At 45.1% G+C, this 16,969-nt stretch overlaps 1 protein-coding gene across 1 annotated transcript in view; it reads right to left on the reverse strand.

Annotated features, from left to right (window-relative positions):
• The window catches only part of ASB2 (ankyrin repeat and SOCS box containing 2), a 33,178-nt gene extending 20,421 nt beyond the window's left edge, over nucleotides 1–12,757 (reverse strand). The window contains exons 1-3 of the mRNA XM_015631707.3: nucleotides 11,927–12,757; nucleotides 5,793–6,057; nucleotides 4,116–4,220 (exon numbers count right to left, since the gene is read on the reverse strand). Coding sequence (XP_015487193.1) covers nucleotides 4,116–4,220; nucleotides 5,793–6,037 — 350 coding nt within the window. The 5' untranslated portion in view covers nucleotides 6,038–6,057; nucleotides 11,927–12,757. The remainder of the gene's footprint in view (nucleotides 1–4,115; nucleotides 4,221–5,792; nucleotides 6,058–11,926) is intronic.
• Between the last annotated feature and the right edge of the window lie 4,212 nt (nucleotides 12,758–16,969).

The following is a 16,969-nucleotide window of genomic DNA, read 5'->3' on the forward strand; positions in this document are numbered from 1 at the left end:
GAATGTAAGGAAACTAGGTAGGTGTAATTAATGTCTGACACAAACACTTATATTTTAGATGTTGGGAGTTGTGCAAGACTGGCTCTGACATTGCTGTTCGCACTGCAGAGTGTCCATGACTCTGATAATTGCATCACCTTGCTGTCCCTTGTGGCATGGTGCTTCCACATGAGATCTTTTAAATAAGCGCAACTCTGAAGAGAATTACCCCTGTATATCCTTGAAGAAATTTTTAGATTTGATTTGCAGGTGGTTTTAACAGAAATTATCAATAAATCTTACTCTTGTATTTTTTAGATACTTCTTATTTCCATGCATAATCTTGTTTTCAGAATTTAGCCAGTCCACTGAAGAAGGGAGAGCTCTGGTTAGAGCATGTCAACACTGGGGTGTTGGTCTTGGCTCACCTTTCTTCATCCAGGGAGGAATGAAAAAATCCACCTACCCAAATCCCTCTGCCAAGTGTGCATTCAGCACACTCTGGGCAGCAACCCATTTACCTGAGCTCTCTGTGTGTTTGCAGAGCAGGGCAGACCTGGGCACACCAATCCTGCTGCAGAGCAACACTGACAGCTCCTGTGAGTCTCCCCACACAGTGGGAGTCCCAGCACTGCCTGGCAGCCACTTTCTCCAGGTCAGCAGCACCTGGTTCCTTCCACTCTTTCCACCCCTTCTGAGGCTGCTGGTAGCATGGCAGAGGTAGGGAGCTGGAGAGCTCATACCTGCAGCCAAGGCAGCGGAACCCTTGCCCGTGGTGGGCAGCAGCTCTGTGCATGCTGGTGGGCTGTGCCTTCCAGTGTTGGCATCTGCTTGTGCTCCAGCTGAGCTGTGCTGGGACAAGGCAGCCACAGCTTTGTTATTGCCATGCACTTAATGACTAAGATTCAGCATGGCCAACACTGTGAAGGAAGAAGCACTTTACCAGTTCAAATGGGGACTTGCAAAAAATGAATGTGGGCTGTAGTTTCAGAGCCAGAAAACAAGAAGTTGCAGAAAGCACTGGAGCATTTGTGGTTTGAACTAGCTCTACAGAGAAAATCTTCCAGTCCTGAAGACAGTGAGATGCTGGAGAGAGGTGTGTGTCTCAGACTATTGGCATTGCCAGGGCAGGAATACAGCACATGGTGGAGGTCATGCAGGCTAGTGGTGATGTGAACAACCAGAAACTCCAGTTATGACAAGAAGTCTAAAATACCACAACAGAGTGAGATCAGAGACATAAAAATATGGGCAGGTCAGCACAGGAGTCCTCACAAAGCAGCATACTGGTGCAACCACTGCAATTTGTGGGAGTTACAGGAGCAGCACTGAACTTCACTGCCTTGTAGGGGCTGGACAGACCAACAGGCTGAAACTCACACAGGCCTCACTAATTTCAGTTTGCCCAAAGGCACACAATCTATGCCATAGACACTGATATTAGCATTGAAAGATGGTTTTCTGAGGATAAATTCAGGGCCAGGAGTGGACAGGTGATCTCAACCTTTGTGCCTGAGAATGGGAAAAGACACCATTTCCCAGGTGAAATTGTATTTGGTGCCACTTGCTCCTTCTCTATAGCTGGAAGCAGTGTTTTCAAGACAGTAGGGTCACAAAAATAGCAACACTGGAATGAGGAGAGATATGAGACACAAGGCCAGGCATTTTGCCTGAGAAGATAACAGCTAGAACATGCAGCTGCTGTCCTGGCCACAGCCCTCCCGGGAGGAATCGACTGACCTTCTGATAACTGCTGGCTGGATGTCCCAGGGACACTGCTGTATCTCCATACTGACTACAGTACCCTGGGGACTAAACCTAACATTCCAAATTGTGTACATATAATAGATTTTTATACAGGTGTTTGAAATTGAGCATTTTTGTGGAGTCTGCTGACAGCAACTATTGGCATTTTTGGCTGGGAGAGGAGGCGGAGGTGGGGGATCTTCATCTTTCAACACCTCTGGCACAAGGCTGCTGAAACCATCTGTTGTTCTGTACAAAGGCTCATGTTACACTTGTAGGGCTGTGACCTCAGGATTTGGGCACATGATATAATTACTGGTGCTTAATGAATTACTGCATGCCAGGTGGGCCATGGCAGGAGTCTGCTCATGGGCCGGCTCACAGCAAATGCAAGGTAAATCACATTATCTGAGACCTCAGGGAAAGCAGGAGGTACCTTGGATCTGGGCTGGGGTTAAAAATGTGTGAAGAATCAGTTATTATTCTGCTTAAGCCCTCAGATGTTGAATGAAGCAAACTTCTGTTGGGTTCCTTGACCTTAAATGATTCCTGAGTAAGATGAGGGGGTTTGCTGGACCAGGCTGCCAATGCTTTAGCCAAGAAAATTCCAGATCAGAACAGAAGGTTTAATGAATCTCCATGTGAAATCCTTGTTTTCTGCCTGACTTATAGTTTGCTGTTATAAAAACCCACCACATTCTGCTGCCTGGATTTCATCAGATATAGAAAATACAACTATTAAAACATGGAGGTAGCCTGAAGATGAAATCTTAACCTTATAGGCAACTCAATAGAATTACTGCATTTCAAAGACCAGTAGGCAAGATAATAAATACCCCTTACAGATGAGATGTCTGGTGAAGTCAATTCTGAGTGCTGAAGAAGAGGTTCAGTGGAACATGGAATGGTTCAAGAAGATCCTTCTTTTCCTGACAGCCTGGAGAGATGCAGGCAGGATGAAGGAACACCACTTCCCCAGGTGAAGCCAAATATTATCCCTGCCTAGCTCTGAGACTAAGACTATAAAAATGCCAGTCATACCATCATCTCCTAGGATTTCTCAGCTATGCTCCCATGCTCTACATGGCAGCAGAGGAGGGATAATTTATCAGCCTTCTTATATATTGAACTCTATGCAGCTACCTGGTGGAATAGAACAGCCTGCCCTCAAGTTTTGTATTGCATCAAAGAGGCATGCAAGAAGTGCAGAGCACCTAGTGAGTGGATGTGATTACAGTGTGGCCAAGGGAAGCTGGCAGGTGACAGGGATAAGGCAGCTTTCATGTTGTAGCAGGAAGAGGTTTCCACAATGCCAGGGAGGGCAATGCCAGTGGAGGGCCTGGAACAGTCTGAATCAGGCAGGATGCAGGGGGAGGCGGGGCAGATTGTAGAGCTGGGTGAGAGGTGAAAGAAGAGAGGTAAAAGGGTAATCACAGTGCCTGTGCATCCAGGGAGGGATGTGTAAGATGGATCAAACAAAATTTGAACTAGGTAGATAGAAAAGGTGGGGAGTTTCTTTTCTGCAGGACACAGGGAAGTGCTGGCTGTAACACTTTCCTCTTGTCATCTGATAGCTAAGGGCAGGTGCATGTCTCTATTCTGCACTGCAGAGAGCTGTAATAAACCCATCATGGTTCACACATTTTCACTACACACAGGCACTGGGACAGAGCTTGGGCCACTGTCTGCTTTTCTCATCCATGACTGTGTTCAGCTAAGCTTATTTGCAGCCTCTGCCAACAGCAAAACAGGAGGATCAGTCAGTCAAGGCAGTTTCCTCCTTGGACAAGTAAGCCCTTCTTAGTGTGACTGGACAGCACAGGTATGGCTGGGAGCAGGCATGGCATCTTGGGAGCATTTATAAAATACTTGAAGGATTGGACTTTCTCACCTGGTTTATGTGCTGTGATACATTTCCCCCCCACTTTTCCCTGTTCCTGAACACTGAACTTAATACCAATGCAGTTACTTTCAGCACCTGCCTGCCTCATCTATTCTGCTGATAAGTGAGCCAGCCTATATAAATTAACCACAGTACAGTCATCCCTGCCCTGTCGTCCTTGTCACCTCAGGGCTTCTGACTGGACCCAGAGTCCCCAGGACATGAGCACTGGGGACATGGAGAGAGATGAAGAGGGAGAAGAGAACAAGGGTATTTGAGGTGGGTCACTTGCAAGAGCACAGGCTTGGGACAGTGGGGAGGTTGGAACAAGAATAGGAGTGCAGTGAGGGTGAGGTGCAGGTGTCAGTGAGACCTCCTCCAGATGAACACCGCATTTCCCCCCACCAGGCACCATCACCACCCAGAAGACATGTCTCAGGGAGAGAATGGGTAGCAAGGCTTGTTTTGGCAGCAGGGGAAAGCAGGAGAGGGAGAGGGAGACACTTACACGGACTGGGATGTGCTGAACAGGCTGCTGTCGTACCTTCGCCTGACGCCCCAGGCTGCCCCCGAGCTGGATGGCTGAGCACGGCCTGTCTGCTGGGCCGCCAATCTGGAGTGGCGATGACATGAATGAAATAAGGAGAAATACTCCGAATAGGAGAAACAGGTCATGCTGAGGCAGAAACAGAGACACACATCCACAGAGACGGAGCGAGCGAGCCTGCCGGTCAGGGCTTTGAATAAAAGCAGATGGCCAGGGCTTGCTCTGCACTGGATTCAGCTGCTCACTCGGCTCGAGTTTATTTTTGGCCCTCTGAGGAAGCGTCAGGGGATTCAAATGACCATATAAGACAACAGTGTGGTTAACCCTACCACCACCACACAGGAAACAGGCACAGAGTGAGGTGAGGTGACGTTCATCACCTCCAAAGTGCCATGCAAACAGGTCAGAAGAGGAGGCAGAGGAGGACCCAGAGCTACTGGATGTCAGCTTCCTTTCCATCTCTGCTTTCCCAGCTCAGCAATGCTACAGATTTGGTGCTCCAAGCTCCAAAGATTTTCTGTCTGGTGAGAGGTCTAACACTGCTGGGCTGAGGTGAGGCAGATTAATGCACAGAACTGCTAATGCTACTTTTTGCCAAAATAGCAGGTTTTGAAGGACCTTCAACAAGGACAGGACCAAATGGCCAGGGAAGCCCTTATTGTCCCCTTCATTGGGTCTCTACAGGAGAGCTGACTGCGTAGGTGCACAGTAACCACACCAAGAAACCAGTCTTTGGTGGGAGCAGGACTGCTGCCTGCACAGCATCCTGATTCCACAGCTATGCACATGCTTGCTGCTCATCAAATTGCCCACAGTTTCCCAGCCTTGGAAACCAAACAACCACAGGTGGTAATGAGCAAGGCATCAGAGTGTGGTGGACTTATGAAAAAGGAGGAGGAACAGAACTTCAGTAACTGTCAGTTTAGTAAAAAAGGGGAAAACTAAAGTAGCTTAAAAGAGTAAAAGGATATTTTTCCTTGCTTTGGAGGTGACTTTGGAATCTATTCCCATCCCCCTTGAGAAATCTGCCTTTTTTAAAGTGAAAGGGGAACAATATCTGGGTTTGAAACTGTCAGCAGGCCTCTGTGACCACAGCTCAGAATTTCAGGGGAGGGGGATGCTGCCACGATTTGGTGTCTGGAGTTGCTCTTGGTTAAGAGTGGTGTGCTTGAAGTCAGACTGATCTGAAATAAACACATCCTTTAAAAACTGAAGTGTTTAACAGATAGTCAGGTACCACTGTTTTATACACCTGTTTTTTCTGCCTCACTTATGTTTTCCCATAACAAATGCTTTGCTCCCACTCTAGCAAAACCTAAGCTTGGCATACAGTGGGCGAAAGGAGCAGCTGGCCTTGGGAGGGTTTCTTTTGCTCAAGAAAGCTTGGCTGTGCCCCTTTTTTCATTATATTTGTTGCTTAAAACAGACAACATCAAGGAAATCCTCCTCTCACTATGAGCACATAAATTGTTGACCTCACTGTATTTATAGCAGACTCCAGCTTTGACACTAATGACAGACTCGCTGAGGAGCCGCCTGGCAGAGCTAATTAGAGAGCAGGGGCACTGACAGGGAGCCTGTTTTCCCCTCCTGGGCAGGGCTCTCTGGGGGGAACAGCCCTGGCTGGCACTCACTTACCTTTGCCAGGGGTAGATGCGGTAGGGAGGGTTGTGGGGGCTGGCGCGGCTCGGGGCGCCCACCTCACCAGCACGGGCCACCAGCGACTTCTGGGGGCTCTGGGCCGCTGGCTGACCCGCCGGGTCCTCTTCCAAGCTCTGCTGGATGGCCATCTTTATAAGCTCATCTTCACTCAGGCTACTGTACAGGCTGTACTCCTCACAGCCTATCGTTTGTCTTTGAGTATTTGCTGCCGTCGTAGCCATTTTTATAATTCTTTGCTTTCCTGTAAAAGGAAATTGTGATCATCAAAATCTGGAAAATGGAAAAAACCTCAACTATCTTGTACTGCTGTTCGGGTCTGCCTCTTAATTAGGCTGACCAGAAAACCCTTCAGAAATCCTTCACCATGGAGAGAACATCACCAGCTAAAATCTGCATGTAAACTGAAGGAACGAACTCCTTTCAATTACACAGAAATAACTGGTTTAGCTGGTGTTTAAAAAAGGGGGAGTTGTTGCAAGCAAGGCAAGTTTTTATCTGCTTATTCTGGTTACCACATCTCAAGAGAAAAATAGTTAAAGGAAATCCCCTTAAGATTAAAGAGACAAATTTTTGAATTTTATTTAGGAGAAGACCAATGGATGTCTCTTTTTGTTGATTTTATTTCTTGCTGTATTTGCAGGAAATTAAGGGAAGAGGTTTGTCTCTTTTCTGGTTTTCTGCAAGGACAGGTTCCTTTGCACCATAAAGTGCAAAGAGGCTTTGTAATTTTTTCCACCTTATCTGGAGATCTCTCAAGCAACATGCAAAGCTATGCTTTGAAGTGACTGTTTCACTCAACGAGGAAAGCAACACCACACTGTTCTGTTTCACTTCTGATTTTTTGCTTTTTCACAGAACAAAGTTCAAGGTCACGAGTGAGACAGAAATGAGAGAAGGGGGAAACATTTGGCACACTCAGCAATCACAGAATGACTGAACCACCACTGCAGGGCTCTAAAAGGCAAAGACAATTCAAAATACTGCAGAATTTCCAGCAGTGATAGGGAAGTACTGATACCATGAATGGTATAATGCTCTAACAGGATCTCATTCAGATGACAGAGAGCACTCTGGCCATCAGTGTTCAAGAACCAAGGGTTTATTTTATGACAGGAGGTGGAAAAGCTATCTTCCTCTTTTAGGAAGATATTAGCTAATGCAGAATAGGTCTGATTTTATAAGCACTGAGCAAGAACTGTGTAAAATAATGGGGAGCACTGGGGTGAGGAGCAATGGGAACAAGCTGCTTAGGAGGACATGGATGTGACAGGAGAAGAACATGGGGACATGTCCAGGTGCAGAGAAGAGAGGAGCTGCTGGAGTTACCGAGAAAGCTGCCTGCCCCCACCCTGTGGCTGCCAGTCCCTGTCCCATCAGTGCCACAGCAGGGCTGGTCTCCAGCTCCAGGCAGCCCTGCTCTGCCCAGGATCAGGTCCTACTGATCTGGGCCAGCCAGCAGAGCCATCAGCCTGGGGACAGCAGTGCCACCCAGCCTCCCACTGCTCAGGAGCTGCCTCAGCAGGAGCCTCTGGGGAGCTGTCAGCTCCCTTTCCCTGTACAGCTGTTCTCTCCACCAAGCACCCAGCTCAGCCTGGCTTCCTGGACACTCACACTGACACCGATGGCAGAGGGGTCCAGCAGGCCACAAGCCTGACACCAGGAAAGTGCCCTGCTGCAGCAGCCCTTGCTGCTATGTGCACAGCCAAAAGACAGTCCTGACCCGGAGGAAATGACAGCTCCCCAAATACAGTTTGAAGAAAGACTTGAATCAATCAATGCAAGAGCTTGAATCAATCAAATAACTTAAAATCTTGGATTTAGGCTTTTCTCTTCAGACATGGTGATATCTCCCACATCAACAGTCATCTTAGGCTCTAAGCCCCCTCCAGAAGAAGTGGGAAGTCTTCAGGGTAAAGGGAAGCTGAGCAGATTTCAGATTGACATCATAATTTTTAACAATAAAAGATGCATTTTACAGGCACGAAAAATGTCAGAATGAAACCTTCAATCACTGTAAATAATGCGACCAAATTTTGGTGTTTTTTCTTCTTTTTTTTCTTCCTTTATTTTCAGCCAGATATCTCATGGCTGCTGTTGTTTCCCTTCTCCAGTCAGTGCCTCAGCTCAGCTATGACCCTTGCTGTCCTGAAGATGCAAGCCCAGGCGTCACACCGCTGGTAGCCTCCCTGTGCCCCCTTTGCTCCGGTACCTGCCTTTGGCTGCTCTCCAGCCAGCAGCTGGCTAGGAACCATGACACAGCTTGGTTTGTCCAGCAGCTTCTGCTGCTGTTTGGCTTGCTCAGCCCCTGGCACGCTGGGCAGTACTTACATAGTCGCTCAGCCTAGGAACTCACGTAGTGGCTGGTGAGCTGCAGATGTGTGGAACCCACCGGCTGGAGTTGGAGGGAACATCCAGCAGTCGTCTGCAGCATCCAGCACTGCAATGCCTGAATGTGGGACCTGGCCCCAGTGGTGACTCAGAAACCTAAACCAAGCTGTCAGCAGGAAGGGCAGGATCTGATTGTAAGCTCCTAATGAAGGTGATGCACAATGAATCCTTGAAGAAAGCAAGAATGGAGATGAAACTGCTCCTCTCTGAGGGCAGCCTGCACCAGTGCAGGCTGGGACACAGATTCCTCCTCTGTATCCTCCCCAGTCCCATTGCCAGCATCCTCATGGCAGTGAATCCACCGCTGCTGTGCTTCTGAGCTGAGTGTTGCAGTGCCTTCTTTGGGAGCCTGGGCTTTAAGGATCGTATGGGAAACCTCTGCCAACATGACTCTACACCCTGGCACAGAGGAGCTGACTGATAAAGCTGCTTCACCACATCCCAAATGGATCCAGGTATAAAGGCCATTTCTGGACCTTCTTCCCCTCCCTCCTTTTTTTTTTTTTTTTTCACACATTCTTAAGGCAAAAGGAGCTAAAGAGAAAATTTTAAATTTGTGGGGATCACTCCTATTTCATCCTCTTATCGTTTGTAGGGGTTAACTGCAGAAAAAAGGGAGAACCTCTCCTGCATGTTGGTGAGCCTCGCTAATCTAAATATTTTGATAGGAGTTCCACAGAGTTCAGAATTCACAGTGTTGGCTGCAGCTCCCATCACTGATCCATCCTGCAGGGAGAAACTTGATAGGGTTCAAAACAGAGAAAACTTTTCAGTTCTACTCATTGCAGTGCACAAACACAATGAAGGTGTGGGGTCACATCCTGGGCTGCAGGAGCTTTTGGGTCCTTATTGAGAGCCAGGGACAGTCTTGGCTGCCCTGAACCCCCACAGAGAGTGTTCTAGTTGGCCTTGAAGCTGTCCCTGCACCCCCCTGCTGTCTCCACTTTCTCAGACAAGTGTGTGTGTGCAGTTTGCCTGTGTGCTGTGACTGAGTTTGGCAGGAGGCAGGGCACATGCCTTCTTCCCTACAGCTCCCTGCAGAGTGGTGTGCAGCAGAGCCACTGCCCTCCCCTTCCACCTGCCGATGCTTTTGTTTGAAGCTGCAGGACCACAGGCCAGGGGCACTGCTTGCTCTGAGTTGTGTCTGTAAGGAGCTGCAGTGAGACAGCTGAGCTGCGATGACAGGCTGAGCACATGCCTTTGACTGGAGGCTAATGAACCACAGCCTGATTCAGTTTACTCTTCTTTCCCTGAGGCCAAACTCCGTGGCATCGCCTGGCAGTGCCTCGGCTCAGCTGACAGAGCAAGGCTAAGCTTACCCCATCTGAGGCCATCAGTGAACTGCCAACCACAGGCTTATAAAAGCTCACTAAGCTAATGCACTACAAGCTAAATATTTTCCACCTTCTGTAATGAAGGTGTGAAAAAAAAAAATGTTGCTAGAAATATTTGAACAAGTCTGGATTAGTAAGATCTGGCCAAAGTGGTCTTTCTAAATGTAGCTTGAATCTATTTCCTTGCTCTAAACTGGCTTACTGTAGGTTTAAAGTATTGGAATTAGATTTCAAAGTTAAATGCTGCAGGTTTTGGGGGAATATTTTAACATTTGACTGTACTGTGCATTTCTCTGGCAGCCCAAGAGCCCATCCTCACATGCAGGCAGCACACAGCCTCTACTGGGACAGCAGAACCTGATTTTTAAAGCTGTGGGTATAGGGCCCATATTATTTCTTAGAGAATGCTTTGCTTTCGGGTCTGAGTGTTCCACTAGTGATCTCTCTTGGCAGAGACATGTCTTGGAAGTTTGCTGTCTGTGTTGCCATTTAGTAGGTCAATCTGACAAGATCTTCTGGAATCTAAATTTACCACCATTTCCACATAGAGTCTTGTCCTGATTTTAATTTTACCATCCTGATTTCAGTGAGAGTTTTTTAATTCAGATGTGTAATCAGGCCTGTACCATACAGAGGTAACTTAGATGCATCCAGTGACCAGAAGGTAAGGCTGGAAATAAAATATTTGTGCAAGTATGCTTGTGACCTTCTAACCTGTGTTGATGAACAGCTGTACCTGCTAGATCTCTGAAACCAAAGGTACTACTCACAAGGGGGACTACTAGTAATCACCTACATGATGGCAAAAGCCAGAGACAAACACAATTAGGTTGCTATTATATTCAGACTACAAGCTCTGTCAACATACTGTGCTTAGGAGAATGGGGCTCTGATCCCTGATGCAACATAAATAAACAAGGATTATGGCTGGCTTTGAACATGCAGAACCATGCAATTCAATACCATTAGCATCTGAAACAACTGGTCCCTGTTGATAGCACTTCTTTAAAGGAAAGCTTAGCGAGGCTGCCTGTCCCCCCCTCAATAGATCCTAGGCAGCAGAATTAGCAGAATTACTTATTTCTGTCAGAGAAAGATGGCAGATGAGTGACAAGGTCATTAAGGGAACAGAGCCAGACTCTGCCTGCCTTTGCGCCGAGTTTATTCCAGTCAGCTTGTAACTGAATACAGAACCTTGTTATTTATGGCTCAGAGTGCAATAAACCACATTTGGGACAACATAACCAAGTCTTTGTAGGCTACAAAAGAGAGTAGAGGAGCAGCTTCATCATTTTGCCTTTTGTAAGGAATGGTTGAGCTCCTGCTTCTGCAGATCTGTGTTTGCATTTCCACGTGTTTGTCTTTACTTCTGAAAGCAGCAGGAGCACACATGGGGGAAGGCAAACACGGCTGGATGTCTTCACAACAAACTGAGCCTCTACATCAGTTCTTACTGTGGCACCTTTCAAGACAGATCCTCCGTGGACAATGGAAACCAGACTAACTTGCAGCACTTAAAGCACTCACGTTTTTGCTACATTTTAGGTCAGTTTCCTGATAAACTTTGCAGTTTTACAAGGGTATTATATTGGATAACTACTACAAGGAAGCAGGTAATTTTTTTAAAAACAGAAAGATTTCAGTGCCTGTTATATCTGCCAGAGCTGAGACATCAGAAGGATGACACCTCATGCTGTCCTGCTGCAGCAACAGGCAAGGATTCTTTGTAGTGACAGCTTATGCAAGCCACTCAAACCACCAGCCCAGTGCTGAAGGAGCAAAGCCAGGCTTCCCAAAGGAATCCTCTGAGCAAACAAATCCCCTTGTTCAGCCTCAGCTGTCAAAACAGGTCACCTATCAGCATGGCATATGCCCTGATGCCACCAAATCATGATTCCGTGCAAATTCTTTGTGGGAAATCATACACCTGCAAGCTTTTATTTCTTCTCAGAACATATTATTCCACACAGAAATCAGTGCAATATTAGCTTCATGTCAAACCAACTAGAAATTAAAAAAAATATTTATTGATGTAATTTTTCTCATTCACACTGTGCCTTGCATACTACATTCTACCAGAGTATGTTATAGCTACAGCATTGATTTCTGAGCAAGATATTCTAAAGACAAAGATACAGGCACCACCTACGAGTAAAAGAAAAATAAGGAAATGACAGAGCTACTGTTCTGTTTAACACCAGACAGTGTTTTATGGCATATTTGAAAAAAAAAAAAAAAGCCCAAAACAAACAAAAGCAAATCACAAAGCTCCCAAGACTGTTAGGGTGTTAGGTTACAAACTGCTGTAGGAATAAATATTTGCATAGACATAATGAATTGAGAGATTGAAAGTACTAAATAAGTTCAAAACATGCATGTTTGCATTACCTTTTTGTTCTGAAAAAAAAGGGTAATAATGGCGTTGAAACGGGTTATCTCCTTGGTTAAGTCTTAATTCAGGAAATCCTCGCTGGTATTTGTCTCCCTGCTTTGCCTGGATGTTTCGATCAACTGCAGGACAGCTTTGAAACACGCTCGCTTTGAAGCCTGGAGTTTATTTCTGGATCACCCCATGATCAGCGAATACAAGCCAAAATATAAGTTGTTCCCAATCTCAGATTTCCTGTTTGAAGATGCACAGCAGAATCTTGTACCAATCCTAAAGTTCTTCTTTGTTGCATTATCTGAAGAACTTCACTTCATCAACATCCTGTAGCTAAATGACACAAAGCTGACCTTTCTATTACATCATTATTTATTGTCCCTGACAAGTAGACCATATATGGATATGTTTCTGGAACTTAAAGAAGAAAAAAAAAAAATTGCCATAAAATTTTGCAGTAAAATATGCTGTCCTGGAGAGTTTTATTTGCTTGGGGAGAAGTGACCTCCATTTACTTTTGTTTTAGCTGATGCTTATTAAACAAAGCAACCAAACATTACATGGGTATTTACTGATGTCTTGGAGTTGTTCATACATTTTTCAGGCTGCAAGTTGGAGACTTCAGGATTCCAAAAGATGACAACAGCACTTTGTGAACCTGTTCCAAGTAGTATTTGTAAGAGCTTACTAGTGGAAAAGGACTGCTCTCATACCACCTAAATGTGAACAATAGACCCTCCCTCAGACTCCTCAAGGCCATAAATGTGAAGTGGTACCCATTTTCCCCATATCTGGACGAGGGCAAGCTGGCCAAGGAGGAGATAGCACTGATCCAGGGATAAGTTAGAACAGTCAGGCACACATAGGAGAACTGACACTTGGATCATCCGGATCATAGGGATAATAATGTTCCTTTTGGGAAGGTTTCCATGTGTTTGTCCAGCTAATACAATGAATGGAGGAAAAATATAATAGAATATTAAACTTATGCCTGTGCTTTTTCCTTCAGCTCCTGTTGCACTCATTCCCATGGCAAAACATTGCATATACCAAGAATAAAGCCTAGATGGAAATGGATCTGGAATCCTTTCTGAGTACCTTGTAGAGGCTCAGGTTCACTTGTAGGCAGTCTGTCAATGCATGAACACCCACATCTAAGGCTTAGCAAGAGCAATCTTGGAGGGAAGAAAAATAGCAAGACCATATCACCCACTAATATATAATTCCTTTCAACTTATCTGCTTTGTTTTCAGTCTTTAGACCAGCATCATTCTCTCCATGCTTTCTCCTGAATCCATCTTGCTCCAGCATGACATCATGGCACACCTTCCTTCCCTGCTGTCTGCGAAACTATCTGCCAGTCATAACTAGAGCTGGGACTGTTTTGTCCAAAATTAAAGTCATCCAGCAGTTACTGTGACAGACAAAGGAGCTCTGGATGTCATCACCAAGTGTGAGAAACTCTTACACCCTTGACAAGATGTCAGCCAACCCTCTGTGACTTTTAAACAGCACCCAGTGTTTTTTTCCTTGATACTATTTCAAGATTGTAATTAGCCTTGGCTTAAAACCAAGGGTATCTCCCACATTTAACCCTTCTGCTTGCTTTTTGGCAATCTCTCACCCTTGATCACTGAACTCAAGAAAAATGGCTGATACTGTGATGCAGGTTCATGCTTCGCAAAGGCAAAGGTGTCTGAGTTTTCCAGGATGGCCTGTGTGATTATGAAAACATTGGGGCTCAAGGTCCCATGGGCTATGAACATTGCAGGAGGCTCCCCGTGCCATTCGCAGCAAGCACACTGCAGTTCCCTTCCCTCCCACGTTTCTGGGCTTCCTTGCAAAAATCTGTGCACCCTTGATGTATTTGAAGCTGCTGTGAATGCTGATGCACTATTTTCCAATAAAAGCACGAGACTCTGCTTCAGAAGATCTATTTTCAGATACCATTAACTCTCTCTTTTGTCTTGAGTAAATCATTTAACTCCTCTGTGTATCATTTTCTACATTAGTGAAGTGGAAATAATCAAATGCATTAACTTCACAGAACAGTCCAAAATTCCTTGCAGATGGGAAGCCAACAGGACTACTTATATGGATAGAGACTGCTGAATAAGACCTTATTTAATTAGTATCTGTGAAATCCTCAGAGGACAGCCTCATATAAATTTGAATTTTAATTACAGAAATAATACTATACAGAAATGAAATCATACATTAGGGGGTTGATTTTTTTTTCCTGATGCAATGATATTGTGGCTTTATTACAACACAACTAAAGCATAATAATAACAATCATGATTTATTAGCATTGCATCAGATTGGCTAATATTTCCCCTGGGGCATGCAAAGTTACAGATCTGCATTTTCAGCTTGACCCTGAGACATTTCAATAGATTACAAATGTCACCTGCAAAAATGAATATGTAAATTTACACTGTTTTCTGGAACAGATTTCAAACTCAGACACTGCACATTAGATCTGTTCACTTCCTTTAAATAGAAATGATGGAAATGGCCAACTCATGCTGATGGGGGAGAGTCAGCTAGGGTCTCAAGAACAAGTCACAGTAGAAGAGATTTGAATCTGGGAGGAGAAAAGAAGTATGACCATGTGAAAACAAATGGCAAAAATAATCAAAAAGATGGTTTTCTCCTTCATATTTCTTCAAAATAGCCAGAAGAAGCCAGGTTAGGATAGTACATTTAAAATTTCTTTCCTTTGTCTCTACTTCCATTAGTTGAATTAATTAGCTTGTCATCACTATTAAGCCCTTCAGCTCTACCAAGCTACACAGCTGAATCTGGCAGCTGAGGCTGGAGGGAAAAATAAAGTTTGTGCCTCCCAGGAGACCAGTGAGCTTGTTACTTCCTCATTCTGTGTGCAGAGCTGCTACAGATGTGCCTTCCTGAGATGAAGTGCAGGTGAGAATGAACATCAGCACAAACTTTCACAGCCTGTATCTACCAGTCACGACTAATTCTACTGCATCCAAACACTTGGCAAATGTGTGGCTGTTCTGAAAGGAAGAAAGTACTGACTAGTTCTGACAGTAACAGCTCTTGGACAGAAAATCTTCATAACACTTTACCTCAGGACAGCATATCTCTTTGTGCACCAGTTACCTGTAACTGTTGTCTTGTTACTTAGATTTGGTCTGAATTTTTTACTGTAGAAAGACAGCAAGGTATTTTGACTGGCACATTTCCATAGAGAGCATAGATCTAGAGTACACATCCTTTACCATATATCCAGTGAGCAGAGCTTTGTGTTCAGTGTTGCCATGCTGTGCTTCCATCAGACAGCCCCAAAGATTAAATGTGAACACCAGAACCACAAGTACCTCTCCTGTGCCTCCTGCTACACAACCCACATTCAAATAACGAGAATATAGGAACTCCCACAAGAAAAGATGGTTTCAATTTCCTTTGCAAGAACTAATGATTTCTTTGGCCACAATACCCTGAAAGAGGCAAGGAGCCAGAGGAACTTGTATGGGAAAAGGTGCAGAATGTCACGCATGCCCAAGGGTAATGAATATGATATACATTATTCCATACTAACTTTGCTGCCTAAATACTGCTTTGCTGGAAAGATGTAGCTGTTTTGAGATCATTCTACCATCATAATTCCCCTTTCAGGAGGAATTTAACCAACTTCAATGGTTGCTGACACACACCCTGAATCAGGGTGGACTTTGGCTCAGTGTATGACTTACACCTCTGTACAGTGGCTCCTCACAGAAAATTTTTCCCTTTGAAACCTAATCAAAATTAAGTCCTCACTCCTCTGGAAATGTGACGTGACCACACAGGGGAACACCCAGTGTCCAGGTCCTAAGACCACTTTCAGGTGTCTGATGACTCAGCCCTGCCAGAGAGTTCTGTAAGAGTGTACAGCTATTACAGTGAATGCCACTCTGCAAATGTCACCATAAGGTCACATCCACTGACTCAACCTGAAAGAAGAATCAGTCAGAGGGAACATGAAAATCTAATAGGAAGTGAACACAACCCAAAGACTGTATAAACAAACACATGTTCCTTGGAGGAAGAGGGAAATCACAAACATTATCATTTAGTTCTCTTTGCTGTGCAAATATCATTTATCTTATGTTATAATGTATGTTAGTAAGAATTCTAATGAAAGACCTGCCTTTACTTTGACCTTTACAAAATCCACAAAATTCAGAGATATTGCTGAAGTCCCAGGGCTCTGAGGCTCCTGCAGGGGAGCAGGAGGATGGAAATGGCAACCTGAGACACAAACTTCTGTGAGTAGCAAAGGTCTTGGGTAAAACAGTGTCTCCAAATTGATGGGAAAATGAAAACAATTTTTATGGAAAACAACTTTTTCATAGGTTTTTAAAAGGAATCCTTGGATATATGCCATGGCTGTTTACCTCTCCATTCAGTCTCTTAGGATAGTTTATTAACAAAGTCTCTTTTGAAGCTTCTCTGTGGTACCCTCTAATTCCTTTCAGACTGATTTGTTTCTAGCTACTGTGCCTCCTGTATGCAATAAGACCTATTGCATTGCTCCCCTTCCTGCAAAAACGAGAGAGGCTTTCTGCATATGGATCTGTCCTTGCTTTACTCTTGCCACAGATAAACAGACCTCAAAAACAAACAAAAAAAAAAGTTCCTGCCTAAATTCAGCAGCTTGCAGTAATGTCCATAACTTTTACCACAATGAAGTCCAAGGAGTTATACAGCTCCCTATAGGCTTGGAGTGAAGCTAAGGCAGGTACTAGCAGAGCAAGGCAGAGCAGGACCCTCCTGTGCACAGCCCCACGGGAGAGGTGCATGGGCTGGGCTCTAGAAAGGTGGGATCCAGCCTTAGGGATGGATGCTGGAGGTTGCTTCTGACCAAGTCAGCGGGAAGTGACTGCTGCCATGGCACTCAGAGACTGAAAGCAAGGGGACAAGCTGTCTTTCAAATTGCTTCTGCTATGCTGGTCCACTCCCCTGATGAGGTGGCAAAGTCTGGTACATGGATGGTTGTGTGCAGACAAGAGCAGCAGAGGCTCCAGAACAGGCTGTGCTAA

This window comes from Parus major, chromosome 5 (assembly GCF_001522545.3).
Source record: "Parus major isolate Abel chromosome 5, Parus_major1.1, whole genome shotgun sequence".
NCBI classification, from domain to species: domain Eukaryota; kingdom Metazoa; phylum Chordata; class Aves; order Passeriformes; family Paridae; genus Parus; species Parus major.